At 48.5% G+C, this 19,338-nt stretch overlaps 1 protein-coding gene across 1 annotated transcript in view; it reads right to left on the bottom strand.

The window, feature by feature from the left end:
- Positions 1-19,338, bottom strand: part of LOC117362604 (G protein-coupled receptor kinase 5-like) — a 232,139-nt gene that overhangs the window by 12,058 nt on the left and 200,743 nt on the right. Inside the window, exons 8-13 of the mRNA XM_033949220.1 lie at positions 14,741-14,881; positions 14,363-14,553; positions 13,568-13,605; positions 9,541-9,630; positions 1,683-1,891; positions 1,060-1,197 (exon numbers count right to left, since the gene is read on the bottom strand). Of these exons, the coding sequence (XP_033805111.1) occupies positions 1,060-1,197; positions 1,683-1,891; positions 9,541-9,630; positions 13,568-13,605; positions 14,363-14,553; positions 14,741-14,881 (807 nt within the window). The remainder of the gene's footprint in view (positions 1-1,059; positions 1,198-1,682; positions 1,892-9,540; positions 9,631-13,567; positions 13,606-14,362; positions 14,554-14,740; positions 14,882-19,338) is intronic.

Raw genomic sequence — 19,338 nt, 5'->3', positions numbered from 1 at the left:
GCAGACGGCAGCCCAATGAGTTTTTCAGCCGTTCTTATTCTGTATCATGGGCTTTTTCTCCACTGTAATGAAATGGTTTTTCAGTGGGCATTTCCACCACTTGGCGAATAACATTTTTTTGATTAGAAGTTGATTTATATTGTTGTTATTATTATTATTTTTCTAGAGAGACGTTTAAGTACCTATGTGGCATAAATGCACACGAGGAGAGTCTCTTTTGAGTACCTGACTGTAAACTGCTAAATACATCTTGTCTCATACGCTGAGAGATTGGAGAAACTGGGTCTCTTTTCCCTGGAGAAGAGGAGACTTAGAGGGGATATGATAGAGACTTACAAGATCATGAAGGGCATAGAGAGAGTAGAGAAGGACAGATTCTTCAAACTTTCAGAAAATAAAAAAACAAGAGGGCATTCGGAAAAGTTGAAAGGGGACAGATTCAAAACAAATGCTAGGAAGTTCTTCTTTACCCAACGTGTGGTGGACACCTGGAATGCACTTCCAGAGGACGTTATAGGGCAGAGTACGGTATTGGGGTTTAAGAAAGGATTGGACAATTTCCTTCAGGAAAAGGGGATAGAGGGGTATAGATAGAGGATTACTGCACAGGTCCTGGACCTGGTGAGCCGCCGTGTGAGCGGACTACTGGACGCGATGGACCTCAGGTCTGACCCAGCGGAGGCATTTCTTATGTTCTTATGTCCAAGCAGTATAACAAATCCCAATCCCATTTGAAAGGAAACTCCAGAATGAGAGGGCATGGGATGACGTTAAGAGGCGATAGGCTCAGGATTAATCTAAGGAAATACTATTTTACAGATAGGGTGGAATAGTCTCCTGGTAGAGGTGGTGGAGACAAAGACTGAATTCAAGAAAGCTTGAGACTGGCCTGTGGGATCTCTTAGGGAGAGAAGGAGTTGGTGGATGCTGCAGGTGTGCAGACTGGATGGGCCATTTGGCCTTTATCTGCCATCATGTTTCTTATGTGCCAAGTGTCCTTAGAGAGCTGTTTAGAGATTAGCCCCTGACGAGTCAATCAAGCCACAGGCTAGCGCTTACATCAGGGATGAAAGATGGCTTCAGCATGCCTGCCTCCAACCTCTTGAAGTTGATACGCCTGAAAAAAGGCTGCTGCTTCACCTCTGCTGCCGCCGCCTCCTTACAGCCCAGCCTCTCCTTGGGGTCTTTGGTCAAAAGCTGCAGAGAAAGAAAACAAGAGAGAGTGGATTTGGGAATAACCAGCATTAATCGTGCATCCTTTAATGCAGGTTTCAGAGGCACAAAGTAGTGAAACAGACAGAGATGCTACATCCACACAGGCAGCTGTAGATCTTTCCGGACACGTTTATTCGTTTCTTCTTTACTCGTGTTTAAATGAATTTGTCCCTGACTGCTCTGTGTAACTGGCTTCTCTCTCTGACTTAAGAACATAAGAATTGCCACTGCCATCATGCCCAGCAGCCGCTCACGTGGTGGCCCTCTGGTCTAAGACCAGCACCCTAACTGAGACTAGCCCTACCAGCGCACGTTCTTGTTCAACAGAAACTTGTCTAACTTTGTCTTGAATCCTTGGAGGGTGTTTTCCCCTATAACAGCCTCTGGAAGAGCTCAGCCTATTTTTTTTTTTTTCAGTCCCCATTTCGGTCCGTAACAGCTCTGCCTGCTCATCCTGCAAAGCTTACCATCCTGCAGATGGATTTTGCCTCCTCAGAGAACTTCTCAGAATAATGCTCTTGCTCCTCCTGCACACGCTTCTCCACCTCCTCGCGTTTTACCCGCTCCTTGCGGGCCCGGAATGGAGACTGTCCTTCTGTCATTTCATAGATCAGACAACCAAGGCCCCACCAGTCAGGGCTGAAGGTATAGTGTTCGTTGTTAATGACCTCTGGGGCTGGTGAAAGAGAGATACCTTGGATTAATGGTGCTAGGAAAGCCAATCCCACAGGCTCCAATGTGATACACTGTGCTAAAGCAAAGTTGCAAAATTACAGCATTTGTTTTAGGACAAAAAAAAAAAACCAAGCAAAAAACAACAAATTGGCCACCACTGGGTCATTTATTGGGGCAAGTGCTACTGTACAGGATATTCATAAAAACATAAGAATAGCCTTACTGGGTCAGACCAATGGTCCATCAAGCACAGGAGCCCGTTCTCACCGTGGCCAATCCAGGTCACTAGTACCTGGCCAAAACACAAGGTGTAGCAATATTCCATGCTACAGATACAGGGCAAGCAGTGGCTTCCCCCATGTCTTTCTCAATAACAGACTATGGACTTTTCCTCCAGGAACCTGTCCAAACCTTTCTTAAAACCAGCTATCCGGACAGTGCCCCTGAAAATCCTTATACACTGACTTGGCACTGTGCGGACAGCTAGGCACAATGAAGGCGCGCTGAAAAGCGGAGTCACGTGTAGTGGCAGGCAAATGCTCCGAGAGGTGACTTTTACCGTTCAGAGCATTTGCCTGCCATTATGCGTGACTCCGCTTTTCAACGCGTTCAGCGAGTTGTTTTACAAGTGTTCCCTGAAGAAGGCGTTTAGATTACGCCGGAACTAGGATCCTTGTTGGGACTACATTTATGAATAAAGATATCCTGATTAATTGAATTGACGTCCCCTTGCCTTTTCTTTGGACTGACTTTGCGGACAGTGCCACAACACCCTCAGAACTTATCCAGACACAAGTGACAATATTTTGTCCTTTATTTGTCTAACTTATTCAGATAACTTTCACTTAAATAGAAGGCTGTCCCAAGTTATCTGGATAGTGGACTGAATTTCTGGAGCTCACCACCTTATCTAGATAATTGCGCCGATTCAGAATTTATTTTTTTTTTTTTTGCTGTAGCAGCAGCTGAAATTTTAAAACCAGCACCGACTGTGGCAGCTAAATATTTATCTTCACAGGGACATATCCAGAAAGCACAGTTACTTACCGTAACAGGTGTTATCCAGGGACAGCAGGCATATATTCTCACATGTGGGTGACGTCATCTACGGAGCCCCAGCCGGACAGCTTTTCAAGCAAACTTGATTGAAGTTTCAAGTTTGCACACTGCACCACGCATGTGCATGCCTTCTCGCCCACTAGAGGGCGCATCCCACCTCGTGGTCCTCAGTTCCATAACTAGCAAAGAAGCCATCCCCGGGGAGGCGGGCGGGTTGTGAGAATATATGCCTGCTGTCCCTGGATAACACCTGTTACGGTAAGTAACTGTGCTTTATCCCAGGACAAGCAGGCATGATATTCTCACATGTGGGTGACCTCCAAGCCAACCAAAAAAGGGCAGGTGGGAGGATGGCAATTTAGGAAAACAGATTTTGCAAAACTGACTGGCCAAACCGGCCGTCACTCCTGGATAAAGTGTCCAGACAGTAATGAGAGGTGAATGTATGAACCGAAGACCAAGTGACAGCCTTACATATGTCCTCCATCGGAGTGGATCGGAGGAAGGCTATCGAAGCTGCCATCGCTCGGACCTTGTGCCCCGTGACTCGACCCGGGGGAGGAAGGCCAGCCTGAGCATAGCAAAAGGAAATGCAAGCAGCCAACCAGTTAGACAGAGTGCGCTTGGAAACTGGATGCCCTAATCGATTGGGATCGAAGGACAAAAACAATTGAGGGACCTTCCGATGAGACCTGGTGCGTTGAAGGTAATACGCCAACGCCCTCTTACAGTCAAGCGTGTGAAGCGCCGCCTCGCCAGGATGGGAGTGGGGCTTGGGAAAGAACACAGGAAGGACAATGGACTGATTGAGGTGGAAATCAGAAACAACCTTAGGGACAAACTTAGGATGGGTGCGGAGAACCACCTTGTCATGATGGAAGACGGTGAAAGGGGGATCCGCAACCAAGGCTTGCAACTCCCCAATCCGCCTAGCGGAGGTGAGGGCAATCAGAAACACCGCCTTCCAAGTCAGAAATTTCAAGAGGGACTTGTTGAGTGGCTCAAAAGGGGGTTTCATCAGTTGAGCTAAAACCACATTCAAATTCCACACGACAGGAGGAGGCTTAAGAGGGGGACAAACCCTGAGTAACCCTTTCATGAAGCGTGTCACCAAGGGATGGAGTGACAGAGGGCGTCCATCCAGATGTTGGTGGAAAGCAGAAATCGCACTAAGATGAACACGCACCGAAGTGGTTTTCAAGCCAGAGCGCGACAAATGGAATAAATAGTCCAGAACCGAGGATACCGGAACCGATACCGGATCCAGGTGAAAAGACGAGCACCAGGTGGAAAACCTGGTCCATTTCTGCGAATAGCAAAGCCTCGTCGAGATCTTGCGGGAGGCTTCCAGCACCTCCCTCACCGATTGAGACAGATCCGGAGGAGTCAGGGAACAAGAAACCAAGCTGTCAGGTGCAATGACTGCAGATTGGGATGTAACATGGATCCTTGACTCTGAGACAGCAGAGAAGGAAAGACAGGCAGAAGAAGAGGCTCCCTGGCACTGAGCTGAAGCAGCAGGGAGAACCAATGCTGACGCGGCCACCGAGGTGCTATGAGAATCATCGTGGCCGTGGACGATTTTAGATGTACTAACGTTCGCATGATCAGAGGGAAAGGAGGGAATGCATACAGGAACCTCCCTTCCCAATCGAGAAGGAAGGCATCCGCCTCCAGACGATCCCGCGAGTACATCCGAGAACAATACAGTGGTAGTTTGTGTGTCTCCGGAGAGGCAAACAGATCCACCTGTGGCGTTCCCCAGCGAGCGAAAACCTCGTGCAGAACTGCTGAGTGTAGAGTCCACTCGTGCGGTTGCAGAAGTCGACTGAGTTTGTCCGCCAGACAATTCAGTTCTCCTTGGATGTAGACCGCCCGGAGGAAGATGTTCCGGGAGACCGCCCACTCCCAAAGGCGAAGAGCCTCGGAACAGAGGGGCCAAGACCCCGTTCCCCCCTGCTTGTTCACATAGTACATTGCCACCTGATTGTCCGTGCGGACGAGGACCACCTGGTCCTGCAATATGTGAACGAAGGCTCGAAGTGCTAGGAAGATGGCCCGAAGCTCTAGCACGTTGATATGACACCGACGGTCTGCTGCCGACCACAGGCCCTGCGTGCGAAGACCGTCGAGGTGGGCTCCCCACGCGTACTCCGAGGAGTCCGTGGTCAGGACCTTGCGAAAAGGAGGAGTGTGAAACCGTAGCCCCATGGACAGATTTGAAGAGTCTGTCCACCAACGCAGCGATTTCCGCAAAAGCGGAGTCACCGAAATGAGGCGAGACACCGGATCGCACTCCTGACGCCACTGGGACGCGAGGGTCCACTGAGGGATCCTCAGATGCAGCCTCGCAAACGGCGTGACGTGTACCGTCGAGGCCATATGACCGAGCAGCATCATCATGCGCTTGGCCGACACCATCGATAGTTGAGAGACCTGGCGGCCCATCCGTACCAAGGCTTCCAACCGCTGGGTCGGAAGGTATGAGCGCAGGCGCACCGTGTCCAGCACCGCACCTATGAATTGAAGAGACTGAGCCGGCCTCAACTGAGACTTTGGAAAGTTTATCTCGAACCCGAGAGTTTGCAGGAAGGCAATAGACTGTCGGGTCGCTGAGATAACCCCCTCCCTGGTCGGGGCTTTGATGAGCCAATCGTCCAGGTAAGGGAACACATGGAGCCCACGAGACCTCAGGGCTGCCGCAACCACCACCATGCACTTCGTGAATACTCGTGGGGACGCGGCCAGGCCGAAGGGCAGTACCCTGTACTGGAGGTGGAGGTCCCCCACCTGGAATCGTAAAAATCTTCGGCAGGCGGGGTGCACCGGAACATGGGTATATGCTTCCTTCAAGTCGAGGGAGCACATCCAGTCCCCTTCCTCCAAGAGAGGATACAAAACCGGGAGAGATAGCATTCGAAACTTCTCCCGGACCAGGAATTTGTTGAGCTTCCTGAGGTCCAGTATGGGGCGCAGGTCCCCGGTCTTTTTTGGGATCAAAAAGTAACGGGAGTAAAACCCCGTACCCCACTGGTCCTTGGGGACCGGCTCGACCGCCCGAAGCTTCAAGAGGGCTTTGGCTTCGGTCAGAAGGGTCGGTAGCTGCGAACGGTTGCAAGAGACTAAACTTGGGGGACTGTCCGGCGGCGAGGACACAAAGTTGAGCGAGTAGCCCTCGGAGACGATCCGGAGCACCCAAGCATCTGAGGTAATCCCGGTCCATGCCTCCCGGAAGAACCGAAGACGCCCCCCGATAGGAAGGGGTTCCTGTGAAAGTGCGGAGGGGAACCCGCCCCGTCCGCTCAGCCCGTCAAAAGGAAGGCGCGGGCTTAGAAGGGCCCTGCGCCGGGGCTTGGGTTTGACCCCCTCTGCCTCGCTGAGACGGACGTCTCGGAGGCGGTCTCGAGAAAGCCGGGGTCGACTTCTGAGGGTATCGGCGCGGCGGAGGCCGGAAGGGTTTCTGCGGCGGGGGCCTAGGTTTGGGGCGGACCAGGGATGCTAAAGAGCGCTCCTGCTCCGACAACTGCTTGGTCGCCGCGTCCAATGACTCGTCAAATAACTCGGACCCCACACAAGGCAAGTCTGCAAGACGTTCCTGCAGGTTTGGGTCCATATCGAGGGTGCGAAGCCAGGCCAAGCGGCGCATGGCCACCGCGAAGGTCGACACCCTCGAAACCAGCTCAAAGGCGTCGTACACTGCATGGAATAGGTACAACCGCAATTGAGACAGGTTGGATATAAACTTATCGAATCCTGCTCTTTGGGAGTCCGGTAACGAGTTTCGATATTGAGGAAGGTCCTTCACCATACCACGCAAATAGGAGGAAAAGGTGAAGGCGTAATTTAGAACCCTGGTGGCCATCAGGGAATTTGAATAGAGGCGACGGCCAAACTTGTCCAGGGTCCGCCCCTCCCTGCCGGGTGGAACCGTCGCAGAAACCCGTGAGGGCTGTGATTTTTTAAGAGCAGACTCCACCAGAAGAGACTGGTGGGAGAGCTGCGCCTTATCGAACCCTTTAGGGGGAATCGTCCTATACTTCGATTCCATTTTTGAAGGCACCGACGTGACTGTAAGAGGGTTTGACAAGTTCTTCAGCCAGGTCTGCAGAAGGACACTGTTGAGAGGGAGTCTAGGCACCTCTCTAGGAGGAGTGGGAAGGTCCTGTTCCTCCAAAAATTCTTTGGAATACTGAGAACCTACCATCAGGTCAATCCCCAGGGCTCGGGCCATGTCCTGAACAAAGGATGAAAATGAGGACGGCCTAGCCTGGGGAGACGGGGTTCTCGACTGCCCCACCGAGGAGAGGGGGGAGGCCTCATGAGAATAATGAGGATCCCTAACAGATCCCGAATCCCAGGATCCCCTCTCCAAGGCCCTCGAGGGGGAAGGGGAATTTATCCTCCTCGCAGAACCCTTGGGCGAGGACCCCGGGGTCCGTGGAACACTCTCCCATTTCCTCGGCGAGGCGGCACGGGAAGACTTCCCACGAGGTGAGCGGAGGAGCCTCGGGTTGTCGAGGCGCAACTCCGACACCTGCAGCGCCTCGCCCCCGAGCGACGAGGAACGATCGCGCCGAGGCGAGCCTCGGGGCCGCTTAGACTTCCTCGATCGGCGCCTCGTCCGAGGTCGCGTCGAGGGCGAGGCGTCCCGGGAAGACCCGGAGGAAGAGGAGGAAAGACGGCGCACTCTGCGCAACTTTTCTTTGGGCCTCACACTCCGCTCAGGAGGCTCCTCCGAGGTCGAGGTCAGGGGCGGGGCCGAGACCGAGGTGAACGGGGCCACAGTACCCGAGACCGAGGTCGCCGAGGCCGGGGCTCCCGAGGTCGAGGGGGCCGAGGCCGGGGCCTCCGAGACCGAAGGCGCCCCGGCCGAGGTCGAGGCCGCCGGAACCGCAGCACGCTGCAACACTTCCAGGGCTCCCGACAGCTCCGATGAGATCAGGGCTCGAAGGAGATCCTGGAAGGCCGGAATCCCCACGAAGGTGGGGAGTTCCGAGTCCGGGGCACACTCCCTGGAGGGCGACCTCGGTCTCGAGTATTCCCTCGGGGTGTGCGGAGTCGAGGTCCGATGCGGGGCCGGGGTCGACCCACCCGCCTTAGCCTGAGTTGAGGATGGCTTCTTTGCTGAAGGGGATGGAACAGAGGACTTACCCGAAGCTGGCTTCGCTGACGACGTCTTCGAAGACGAGGGCCGAGGCGAAGCCGAGGCCCCCGAGGACGCCGAGGCCGAGGTCAAGGCCGGGGCCGAAGCCGAGGCCGACGTCGAGGCCTTAGGCGGCGCGTCGACGGCGAACAATTCAGCCATTCTGGCCTTACGGCGGCGGAGGGCCCTGTTTTGGAAGGTTGCACAGCGATCACACGACGCTGTCGGATGTTCGGGCCCAAGACAGACAATGCACCACCGGTGAGGGTCAGTGATGGAAAGTAACCTCTCACACCGGCTGCACTTTTTGAATCCCATAACAGGACGGGACATCAACGAAGAAAAAGAAGAAGGCCGGGAACGACCGACGTCCCGCGGCCACGGCTTCCGGGAGCCCCCGGAGCCCGACGAAAAACAAAATATTTTTTTTTTTTTTTTTTTTTTAAGGAAAAGAACCGAAAAGAAAACAGCACCGCGAACTAATTCGATGGAAAAACAAACTAAACGCGGCAGCTAGAAGGCAAAACACTGGAGCTCAGATCCACAGGGCTTTCTTGCTCCGCGGAAAAAATTGAACTGAGGACCACGAGGTGGGATGCGCCCTCTAGTGGGCGAGAAGGCATGCACATGCGTGGTGCAGTGTGCAAACTTGAAACTTCAATCAAGTTTGCTTGAAAAGCTGTCCGCGCTGGGGCTCCGTAGATGACGTCACCCACATGTGAGAATATCATGCCTGCTTGTCCTGGGATAAGATAATTTAGTGGGTAGGTGGGGAGGGCCCGGAGGGAGGTGAGCCAAGCCTGTCCAGAGCTACCTAGATACTAACACTGAAAATGCCCAATTAGCACTCAAGCCAAAATCAACTATTTTGGGGGTGTTCTGCAGACAGTCAGCATTTAACTGGTTAAGATAATTGCATAACTAGGATCACGTACAAACACGGTCCTATCTTTATGCGGTTATTCACAGCTGGTTTGAGTGCCGAATATCGTACTTAACCAGTTCTGTTCTCGCTGGCTCTCTAGATCCAGAAATTCAATGCCGGACATTCAATGCTGGACAATGCCCAGTATTGAATTTCAATGCCGGACATTGCCCAGCATTGAATTTCCACGTATAACACCAGTGGAGGTGAACAAAACGCTGAATCACCGCCAACTGAATATCAGGCCCGTAAGATTTAAAACAATTGCTAAAAGTTTGATGATGGAATAAATAAATAGAAAAGTTCTGAAATCCTAGAAGCAAGACACCCGTGGTAATAACTTAAGGCACCGGATGTCGTTAAGTGAAGATGTCTGTTCATATGTTTGTGGCTGGCACAATGCTCACAGTACCCATATGATATCCACAACTGGAGCCATTTGTTTGCCCTCTCAAAGAAAGCCTGGGGTCCAAGCATCCTGTGTATGTGGATGGCTGATAGGATGAACCACCATCCCACCTACCCATGTAGCCGACTGTCCCCACTCTTCCACGGATGCTCTCGCCTTCAGGGATTTTGATCGCTAATCCCAGATCTGATATCCGGATATGCCCTGAAGAAAAGAAACAGCCCAGGAAGAAGCATTAGTGTCCATGGATGGTACAAGTGTCTTTTCCCAACCTCTAAATTTCTTTTCTTATCCTGGGAGAAGATGACACATGGACCTTCAGCCCCAGGGAGGTCCGAGGACAATGACAGATGTTTTACTATATGCAATATATCAAGTATAAATAAACTTGAAAAGTAAACTCTCCACCCATATAGCCAGCAATACATGATCAAGGAATAGCGGACAGCTATTAACCAACTACGCTCTAGATCTAAATAACCGCTCTCTTTTCTCCTATCATCATACCCCAGGAATAGATCTGTTCCAGATTAAAGCTACATCCTCATAATTTTGGACACAGAGGTAGATTCTGTTTTGGTTGAGCTGGATCACAGCACATCATTCAATAGAGCCGGGTACATCTTGCTGGGACGATAAGAAGCTTTGGCCCAGTTTATGGATTTTTTTAAAGCACAGTTATCAAAATCTGAGGTTAGGCCTAGCGCGGTTTCTAGGTCCTTCTCACTGTGAATCAGTGCTCTCCTTCTGTCATTTAACATTTATTTGGAACCCTTAGCTGCTTTTATGTGAATTCCTAAAGTCTCTTACCTAATTATTTCTGGATTATATTTAGTTTTGTGTTCCACTAAGGGCAAACCGCAGTGTTTTTAGATTGTTTGTAGGCAAAACCCAAATGATGCAGAATAGAATGAAGTACTGAGATGGAGATATTGTGGATTAGACCAGGTTTGGCATATCCATGGCCTATAGCGAACTGGCATAGGGCGCAGACTGTAGTTTAGGTGTGGATCTGGATTCTGGTTTGGCATTTGCATGCCATATGTCATAGTAGTTTGGAGGGAATTTTATTATCTAAAGCAGTTACGGAAAATTTGATATTTGTTTACAAAGACAGATTTGGCCCAAACAGTTTGCACAGTTATGTCACAATTACTGCAGTGCTAGTGTTTACGACTGCCAGAGAAAAAGTATTGTCCAGTTGTGGTGAGTGCAAAACCCTGCAGCCAGGTAACCAGCAAAGAGTGGTCAGAGGGACCACATTCCCCCTGTACTAAAGTCATAGTGATGGCTGCCTGTCGGTAAGCAAAAGTTTCAAACTATAGGTTACTGTATGTAAGTTACTGCAAGGGATGGCACCAGAGTACTTACTGTAATTCTAATATAAAAGTAAAGGTGGGTAGGGAGGGTGGATGGGTGGGGGGAGGGAGGGAAATGTACTTTGAGGAGTTAAATTATTTAATTACTAGCTTTATAGCCCGTTACATTAACGGGAGCTAAAATATGTGTGTGTGTGTCTGTCTTTATTTTTTTCTCTCTCTGTCTCCTTAGCCGCTTTCTGTATTTCTGTCTTTCTTTGTTTTGGCTGTCCACCACCACCCCTTGCGTGCTCCCCCTGTCCATTCTCCCTTCCTTTTACCTCCCCTGTGTCTGCCACCACCCCTTCACTGCTCCCCTTATCCATCAGCAGCCCTTCTCCCTTTGTTTTACCTCCCCCCTGTCCATCAGCACCTCTTTTTGCTCCCCCGGTCCGCAGTAGGCCTCCCTTTCTTTCCACCTCCCATCCATCAGCACCTCTTCCTGCTCCCCCTGTCCAGCAGTAGGCCTCCCTTCCTTTCCCCCCCCCTATGCATCAGCACCTCTTCCTGCTCCCCCTGTGCAGCAGTAGGCCTCCCTTCCTTTTTTCCACCCTATCCATCAGCACCTCTTCCTGCTCCCCCTGTGCAGTAGGCCTCCCTTCCTTTTTTCCTCCCCTATCCATCAGCACCTCTTCCTGCTCTCCCTGTCCAGCAGTAGGCCTCCCTTCCTTTCCCACCCCCCACCAGAGCAGAATCTTCACTCTGTCTATCCCCCCAACAGTCCAGCATCTCCCTTCTCTCTATCTCTCATCTCACCTCTGTCTCCTCCTGTCTGCCACTGCCGTTCGCCATGTGGTTGATCAGCTGCCGAGGCGGGGTCCAGCTCCGGCGAGTAGCTCGCACACAGCAGCGGGAGCAGCGCCACCAGCAGCAGCACCGCCATCGGGAGCCCTTCTCGAGGGGGCGGGACAGGCTGCTGAAGAGCTTCGGGGGCTGCTGAGATCTATTTATTCCCACAGCAGCTCCTTGTGACCTTCCACAAGTCATTTAACCCTCCAATGCTCTCAAGTACAAAAACTGGGGACAGGAAGATACTTAGTGCCTGAATTTAACTCACCAGGAAGTACTGCTGAAAAAATGGGCCAGCCAAATCCAAAATCCCTTCCCTGATGAACAAACATGAAGGCAAACATGGGTGACGAAATGAGGGGGGGGGGAGGAGATCAGCATTTTATGTTTATTGTTTGTTTGTTGTATATTTAGTTATGTTTTATTACCAATATTATGCTGTAATTCACCCTGGACATCTTGCAATAGGAAGAATAAAATACCAGATTAATAAGGCTCTTTACTTTTGTTATTATTTAACTTTTGGTATCATCTGAAGTTTGTTGGGTGTTTTTTAAACCTAGGTGAAGAGTGTGCTTGACAATTCTCTATGATTTCTAAGGATTTGATAACACACCCTATGATCTATTCAGGATTCTCCACTGTTCTCCTCTAGGGGTCGCTCATAAGCTGTCTATGTGCTCATTGTATTTTTTGAATCACTCCTTGTCCAAAACTGTTGCTAGTGTGGGTTCAAACCACAAAATACCACCATGCTCATGTTAAACTTGGAGGCAGAAGGAGTCTTGAAAATCATGTTATTATTGCAAAGCATAAGCTCAGGCCCAAACCTGAAAAAAAAAAATATTAAAGTCTGAATACTTACAAATTTGTTTTGGTTATTCTGGTTATAAAGACAAATACCCATTTAAGAGACAAAAATACCCAAGCTTTGCCTAGAAACCTCCATCAGACAAGAAAGTCCTAGCTCTCCTCTAGTGCCAACTAAAATTCAATGCAAAGAAATGCAGAGTAATGCATTTGGGGATTAATAATAGGAAGGAACCGTATATGCTGGGAGAAGAGAAGCTGATATGCACGGACGGGGAGAGGGACCTTGGGGTTATAGTGTCCGAAGATCTAAAGGCGAAAAAACAGTGTGACAAGGCAGTGGCTGCTGCCAGAAGGATGCTGGGCTGTATAAAGAGAGGCGAAGTCAGTAGAAGGAAGAAGGTGTTGATACCCCTGTACAGGTCATTGGTGAGCCCCACTTGGAGTATTGTGTTCAGTTTTGGAGACCGTATCTGGCGAAAGACATAAGAAGTCTTGAGGCGGTCCGGAGGAGGGCGCGAAAATGATAGGAGGCTTGCGCCAGAAGACGTATGAGGAGAGACTGGAAGCCCTGAATATGTATACCCTAGAGGAAAGGAGAGACAGGGGAGATATGATTCAGACGTTCAAATACTTGAAAGGTATTAACGTAGAACAAAATCTTTTCCAGAGAAAGCAAAATGGTAAAACCAGAGGACATAATTTGAGGTTGAGGGGTGGTAGATTCAGGGGCAATGTTAGGAAATTCTACTTTACGGAGAGGGTAGTGGATGCCTGGAATGCGTTCCCGAGAGAGGTGGTAAAGAGTAAAACTGTGACTGAGTTCAAAGAAGCGTGAGATGAACACAGAAGATTTAGAATCAGAAAATAATATTACATATTGAACTAGGCCAGTTACTGGGCAGACTTGCAGGTCTGTGTCTGTGTATGGCCGTTTGGTGGAGGATGGGCAGGGGAGGGCTTCAATGGCTGGGAGGGTGTAGATGGGCTGGAGTAAGTCTTAACAGAAATTTTGGCAGTTGGAACCCAAGCACAGTACCGGGTAAAGCTTTGGATTCTTGCCCAGAAATAGCTAAGAAGAAAAAAAAAAAAAAATTTAAATTGAATCAGGTTGGGCAGACTGGATGGACCATTCGGGTCTTTATCTGCCGTCATCTACTATGTTACTGTGCCTTTTCACTTACCATCATCATCTAATAATATGTTCTCTGGCTTCAGATCCCTAGACAGAAAAAGAACAGGGTTTGAGATAGTAAGAAAGACCCTGCCCAGCAGATCGAGCCTATGGGCATTGCAAACACAAAAAAACACTTCAAGTCTCCTGGCAGGCCCCGGTTGAGGAAGATTTTCTTTTTATCAGCTGGGAACACTCTTCTGTCCTGGGAAACTTCTCAGGGTAAAACATATGAAAAAAATCAAGAACTCTGCACTGAAATTATCCTATCTGTCCATTTTTCCTTTCTTTGGAAGTACCATAGGTCAAACACTGTTTCCAGCCTTGCCCTTCACTTCCCCAGTGCTGAAGATTTCCTGGGTTTCTTACATCCTCCCACTGTTATCAACTTTCCTGGGCCATGAAAAATCATTCCCTAGTTCACTTCACACCCTTGGAACCTCTGACCTCTTGCTCTAGAGATTCTTTTCCATTGCGTTACTTATCTTTCAAAAACTTCTCTCCTCCAGAGTATACAGAGTCTTTCATTTTAAGTCCATAAAGTTCATGGCAAGGGCTCACTATCATTTTTGGAAGACTTTCTCTGAAGTAAATGATTCTGTTTGTCATAACCAGAACTATCTAGAACGAGGCCCAAACTGCCTTAGCTGAACATTAATGACGTCCCAGCTGTATGAGGTGGAGTATGGAGCAAGACAAGAAGAGGAAACAGCCATACCCAAAATCTGACTCACCATATCCTCAGCCGACTCACTGTCACTACATATTTTAAATTACTGGCTGCCTCGTTCTACGGTATCCTCACCTGTATACAATCCCTTCCTGATGGAGATGGTCAAGGCCGCAACACAACTCCGCTGCATAAAAGATGACCCGCTGCTCATCAAAGCCTGTGTTACCCATGTTGTAAATGTGGAACTTCAGATCCCCTCCGTTCATGATGGTAAGCACCAGACACAGGGCATCTTTTGTTTCGTAGGCATAGGCCAAGCTAACCTGCAGCAGTAGCAGCAGAAAAAAAGTGATACAATATGTAAGACTCAGTTTTTGCCTTGTTGCTTTCCCAGAATACCTTTCTCAGGGGTGGAAGCAGGCCAGTGCTTCAGCACCATCCTAACCATGCGCAATCAAGGGGGCCAAAATCCAAAGCCAGAGGTCGGCCATGGCCCCAAGCAGCACTTACCACAAACCTGCTGTTCACTTTCTCCAGGATCTGCTTCTCGTTCAGTGCCATGGCTTCCCCCTTCCGCTTCTTGATTCGCTTTTTCTCCAGTTTTTTGCAGGCGTACATCTTCCCCGTGGCACGGACCTGGCAGGCACATACCTAAGAACAAAGACAAAATCAGAGAGGGAAATAAAGTTTGCCAAAGCTAATCCACTGTAAACCAGCAGCACCAAGGGCAGAACCTACACACACGACACTATAAAATACTCAGCCACATATCAGTCTATTTCTAGATCTGGAGACAGAGAAATACTGAGGGCTATACTATTTCCTCCTTCATTTCCAAAACAGAGAGAGGTATACTTCTCCCTACATATTCGCGGTTTCAGCATTCGCGGTTTCAATTATTCACGGTGTTTAGCTTGATGGCTCCTCCCCCCCAATTACATCAGCTTGCATAGAGAAATCACTGATTCCAACCGTTTACAGAGAAAATCGCTGATTCCCAGCACTTTCTTCACCGTGTTGTGCCTCTCCTTCAGGAACAGGACCAGGTCTCTCACCATGTTATTCGCAGTTTCACTATATTCATGATGGTTTTTAATAGAAAACAGCGAACAACATATGAAAAAGTTATTTGCGGTTTTTCTGTATTTGTGGTTCTGTTAATCCCCTATCACAGCGAATACAGAGGGAGAAGTGTAATGTCATTTTTTTTCTTTTCTTATGAACTGCTGCTTATTACAATAGTGACAGGAAAAAACAAAAACTCTCTAGAGGTGCTTAAGTGTGTGAGAACAGTATACAGTCCATTCTGGTTATTCACACGTTCATGATGTGTGATTTTGCACATCCATGGTTGCATCAATTGCAAATGATATTCCCCATTTGCGCTGCTGTTTGCATATTCATGGACCAGCACTTTAAAAAAACTCAGCTTTTTTGCTTTCACCTTGAAGTCAGGCTTTACTTCCAGATATGCCCCCCCACCAAGCGTCCATAGAGTGAATTACAGGTACTTCAAGTGCTGTCTCATGCAGGAACCTTACTCTATTTTCCCCCACAGGATCCACTGTTCACTTTCAGCAGTTTTGAGGCACAATGTATACTGCTGGAACTTAACCTCTATTTTCCCATAAACTCAGCATTTCGTTATACACGATTTTGCAGTTTGCAAACATTTTTGGAACCATACAACCACAAATAATGAGAATGGACTGTACATCTATATATATATTTTGTTAAAATGTGATGTGTAGGAAGAGACCTTCATATCAATGAAAGTCTCTTCCTACACATCACATTTTAACAAAAAATATATAAGGTGTACAATGTGCTGATACTGTATTCCCCCACTTAAGCACCTCCAGAGATTTTTTTTTTTTTTTTTGCTACTGTTATGTTACTATTTGCATTTAGTTATGGTTTTTAAAAAAAACTATATTTTAAACAGATTTTTTTTTGAGGGGGCGAGTTGTTTTTCAAGCTCTGACAGATCTGTCTTTCTGACACCATATGTTTGTGACTGCGGACTGAGGCTGTGCTAGAATTTAGATTTGACATAGGGATTAATGACACACTCCTGGAAAAAGATAACAAAAGAAAGTCACAGACTATAGGAAATCAGATTAGCATCACAATGGAAAAAGAGAAACATTGGACTATATTCTCAAAAAAATGCGTAAAAAACTGAAGGGCTGCTGTCGCAGCCATTATAGTAGCGATTTAAAAAAAAACGAATCATTCTCCCAAAAACGCTCATGCAAATGAGGTGGGCGGAGAGTAGTGAAGACTTACGATAGGCACACGCACAAAATAAACAACAACAAAAAACCACAACAGCAGGAGAGATGCCCAATCTCTCCCACTGCCAATCAACACACTTCCCTGGCAGCTCCTGCCACCAACCAACACCACCCCAACTCCCCTCAGCAGTGGGAGAGTTGCCCATGCTCTCCCGCTGCCATGCAACACCACTTCCCCCACCGTCCCTCCGATGACCCCCATCCTCTCTCCCTTACCTTACATTCAGATGGCTGGCCAGAGGGATGCCTACTCCCTCCGGCCAACTGGCCCACCTCATCAAAATGGCGGGCCTTCCCCTCCCCGGTGCATCCACCAGGGAGTGGCCTGAGGCTCTGATTGGCCCAGGTTGTTTAAAGCCCCTCCTATGGGTGGGGCTTTGTGTCTAGGCCAATCAGAGCCTTAGGCCCTTCATCCGGGGAGGGGCCTAAGGTTGGGGAGTGTGTCATTTGGCGGTGGGCAAGATTGGGCATCTCTCCCGCTGCACAGGGGGTGCTGGAGGTGTGTTTTTTGGCGGTGGGAGAGATTGGACATCTCTCCCACTGCAGAGGGGTTGCTGGAGGTGTGTTTCTTGGCGGCGGGAGAGATTGGGCATCTCTCCCACTGCCGAAAGAGGCTATAATATATGTGCTCAAGAAGCATGCTTTTACTACTCCCACATACAAAAAAAAGACAATTTATGATTCTTCCTGTAATTTTTTTATTTTTTTCATTAGCCATAGTCAAAATACATGCCACAAGATGCACTTTTAACAGTGCTGTCAATGTGCTGGTACCCCCAGACCAGTCACTGATTTTTGTTGCCAAAAAACAATGCCCCTCTTGAAGAATGACTTGGCGATTTTTAAGACTCCACCGGGGTGCTCATTTCAATATTGAATAGCCCATTTGCATGGCAGTGTCGGAGACTTCTAGAAAGCTCGCTAAAGACCACGATAAGCCTTTTTAATAATCTGACGCTAAAATGCATGCAGGCTAAACTCTCTGCAACCAGTTTAGCAACGGCATTAACGTTTTGAGAATCTGGCCCCTTGAAAAGATTTCAAGTCCCTTAGTAGCACACTGGGACAATGGGTTAGTCATCTTGGCTCAGAGTAAAAGGTGCCCTCTAGCAGCAGGCTGGGACAGTGAGTTAGTCCTGGCTCAGAGGGACGGGTGTCTTCTACTATCAGGGAAGTAGGCATCCTTCCGGCCGGATTTCATCAGCAAGGTACTAGCCTTCCTTCCCCTCTCTACTCGGCATTCACTATGCAGGTAAACTGGGAAAATCCCTTCTCTTCAAAATCACAGGACTTTGGAACGACCTCACCATCCCGCTGCGGAACCTGGGCTCCCTCCAATTATTCCGCAAACAACTGAAAACTTGGCTTTTCACCAAATTGTAATTATATCCTCCCCCCTTTTTCTTCCCTTCTACATATAAGTTCATGTAAACCTTTTCCTTCTCTACCTATATTTTTAAGTTCTTGTAAACCGTGTTGAGCTTCATATTCGTGGAGATGATGCGGTATATAAACTTAAGGTTTAGATTAAATTAGATTAGATTAGGGTGTCGGGGGGGGGGGGGAGCAGGAGGGAGTGGGCATCCCTCCTGCCGGGGGTGTCGGGGGGATTCTCAGAGATCATGGGTGGTGGGAGGGAGTTTTCATCAGTGGATTGTTTTCACTGTGGGTCATTGGGTCTCCCCATTTTTCTTTGGTGGGAGTGAGTGGCATCTCTCCTGCCGGGGTTATACATGGTGTTGGGGTGGGGATCTGGGGTTTTGGCGGGAAGGGGGGGACATTTCTTTCTGCTGCTCTCCCAGCCAGTTAATCGGCACAGTTCCTCCTGCTCTTTACTGGCAATTCTCTGCACAAATAGTGTGCATTTAATTTGCATGCTATTATACTGAGAATCGCCCGTAAAATAAAAGTCGCTCCTACTATGGGCACTACATCGACTTTTCTGATTTTACCGGCAAGTTTTGAGAATCTTCCCCTTAATCACTCTTTTTAACAAAAAGAATTACACCAGATAACCACCTACAGGTCTTCCAAGACTGAAAGCAGGTAGATATTTGCACAATGGCAGACATACTACGTGAGGAGAGGATGGTTAAATTGTTTCTAGAACTGTTACGATATAAATTAAATTTGGGTATAAGATACTCATAGTTTATACTTATCTATACATTTCAGGCATTATGCTCGGGCACTGAAGCCTGTAAGGCCTTCGAGGATGTTCTTGAGATGGAAACACTGGACATTTACCACATGACTTCAGAAAGCTTTAACAAAACTGGAGCAGACAGAGGGGTTAAGAGAACTGTAGAATAAGTGAGGGCAGGATCTGCAATTACACCTTACTCAGATGCAGTGTGCCTCATGAGAATTAAGACTGACAATAAGTAAGGGGCTTAAAGAAATGCTGTATAACATTTTAACAAGAGCTTATATGTGACCATCTCTTGGAAAAGGTGAGTAAAGTAGAAGATCCAAAATGTTGAGAATGGCCGTTTGTTCATGCCATGGGTCTATAAGTGGTCTAGATGAGACATGATTGAACTTCTGCAACTTTTTATATTTTCCCCATATAAAAATGACGAGGTTTGGGTGTTTTTGGTACACTGTACAGTCTCATATGTTCCAAAAATGAAAGAAACCCATCCCCCCCCCCCATTGTTTAGCCAGTGGAAGAATTCTTTGCCCCATCACTTGCCTATGGAAAAACTGACTCAAGCAGACACGAAGACCCATTTTGCACAGCTTATCAAGGAAGGAATTGGGACATCCAGATCCCCCCCCCCCCCCAGAGCTTTATGCAAAATTCAGGAC

This window comes from Geotrypetes seraphini, chromosome 6 (assembly GCF_902459505.1).
Source record: "Geotrypetes seraphini chromosome 6, aGeoSer1.1, whole genome shotgun sequence".
Lineage (NCBI taxonomy): Eukaryota > Metazoa > Chordata > Amphibia > Gymnophiona > Dermophiidae > Geotrypetes > Geotrypetes seraphini.
Note: the sequence above shows the minus strand (reverse complement) of the source record. Positions and strands in the feature narration are given on the sequence as shown.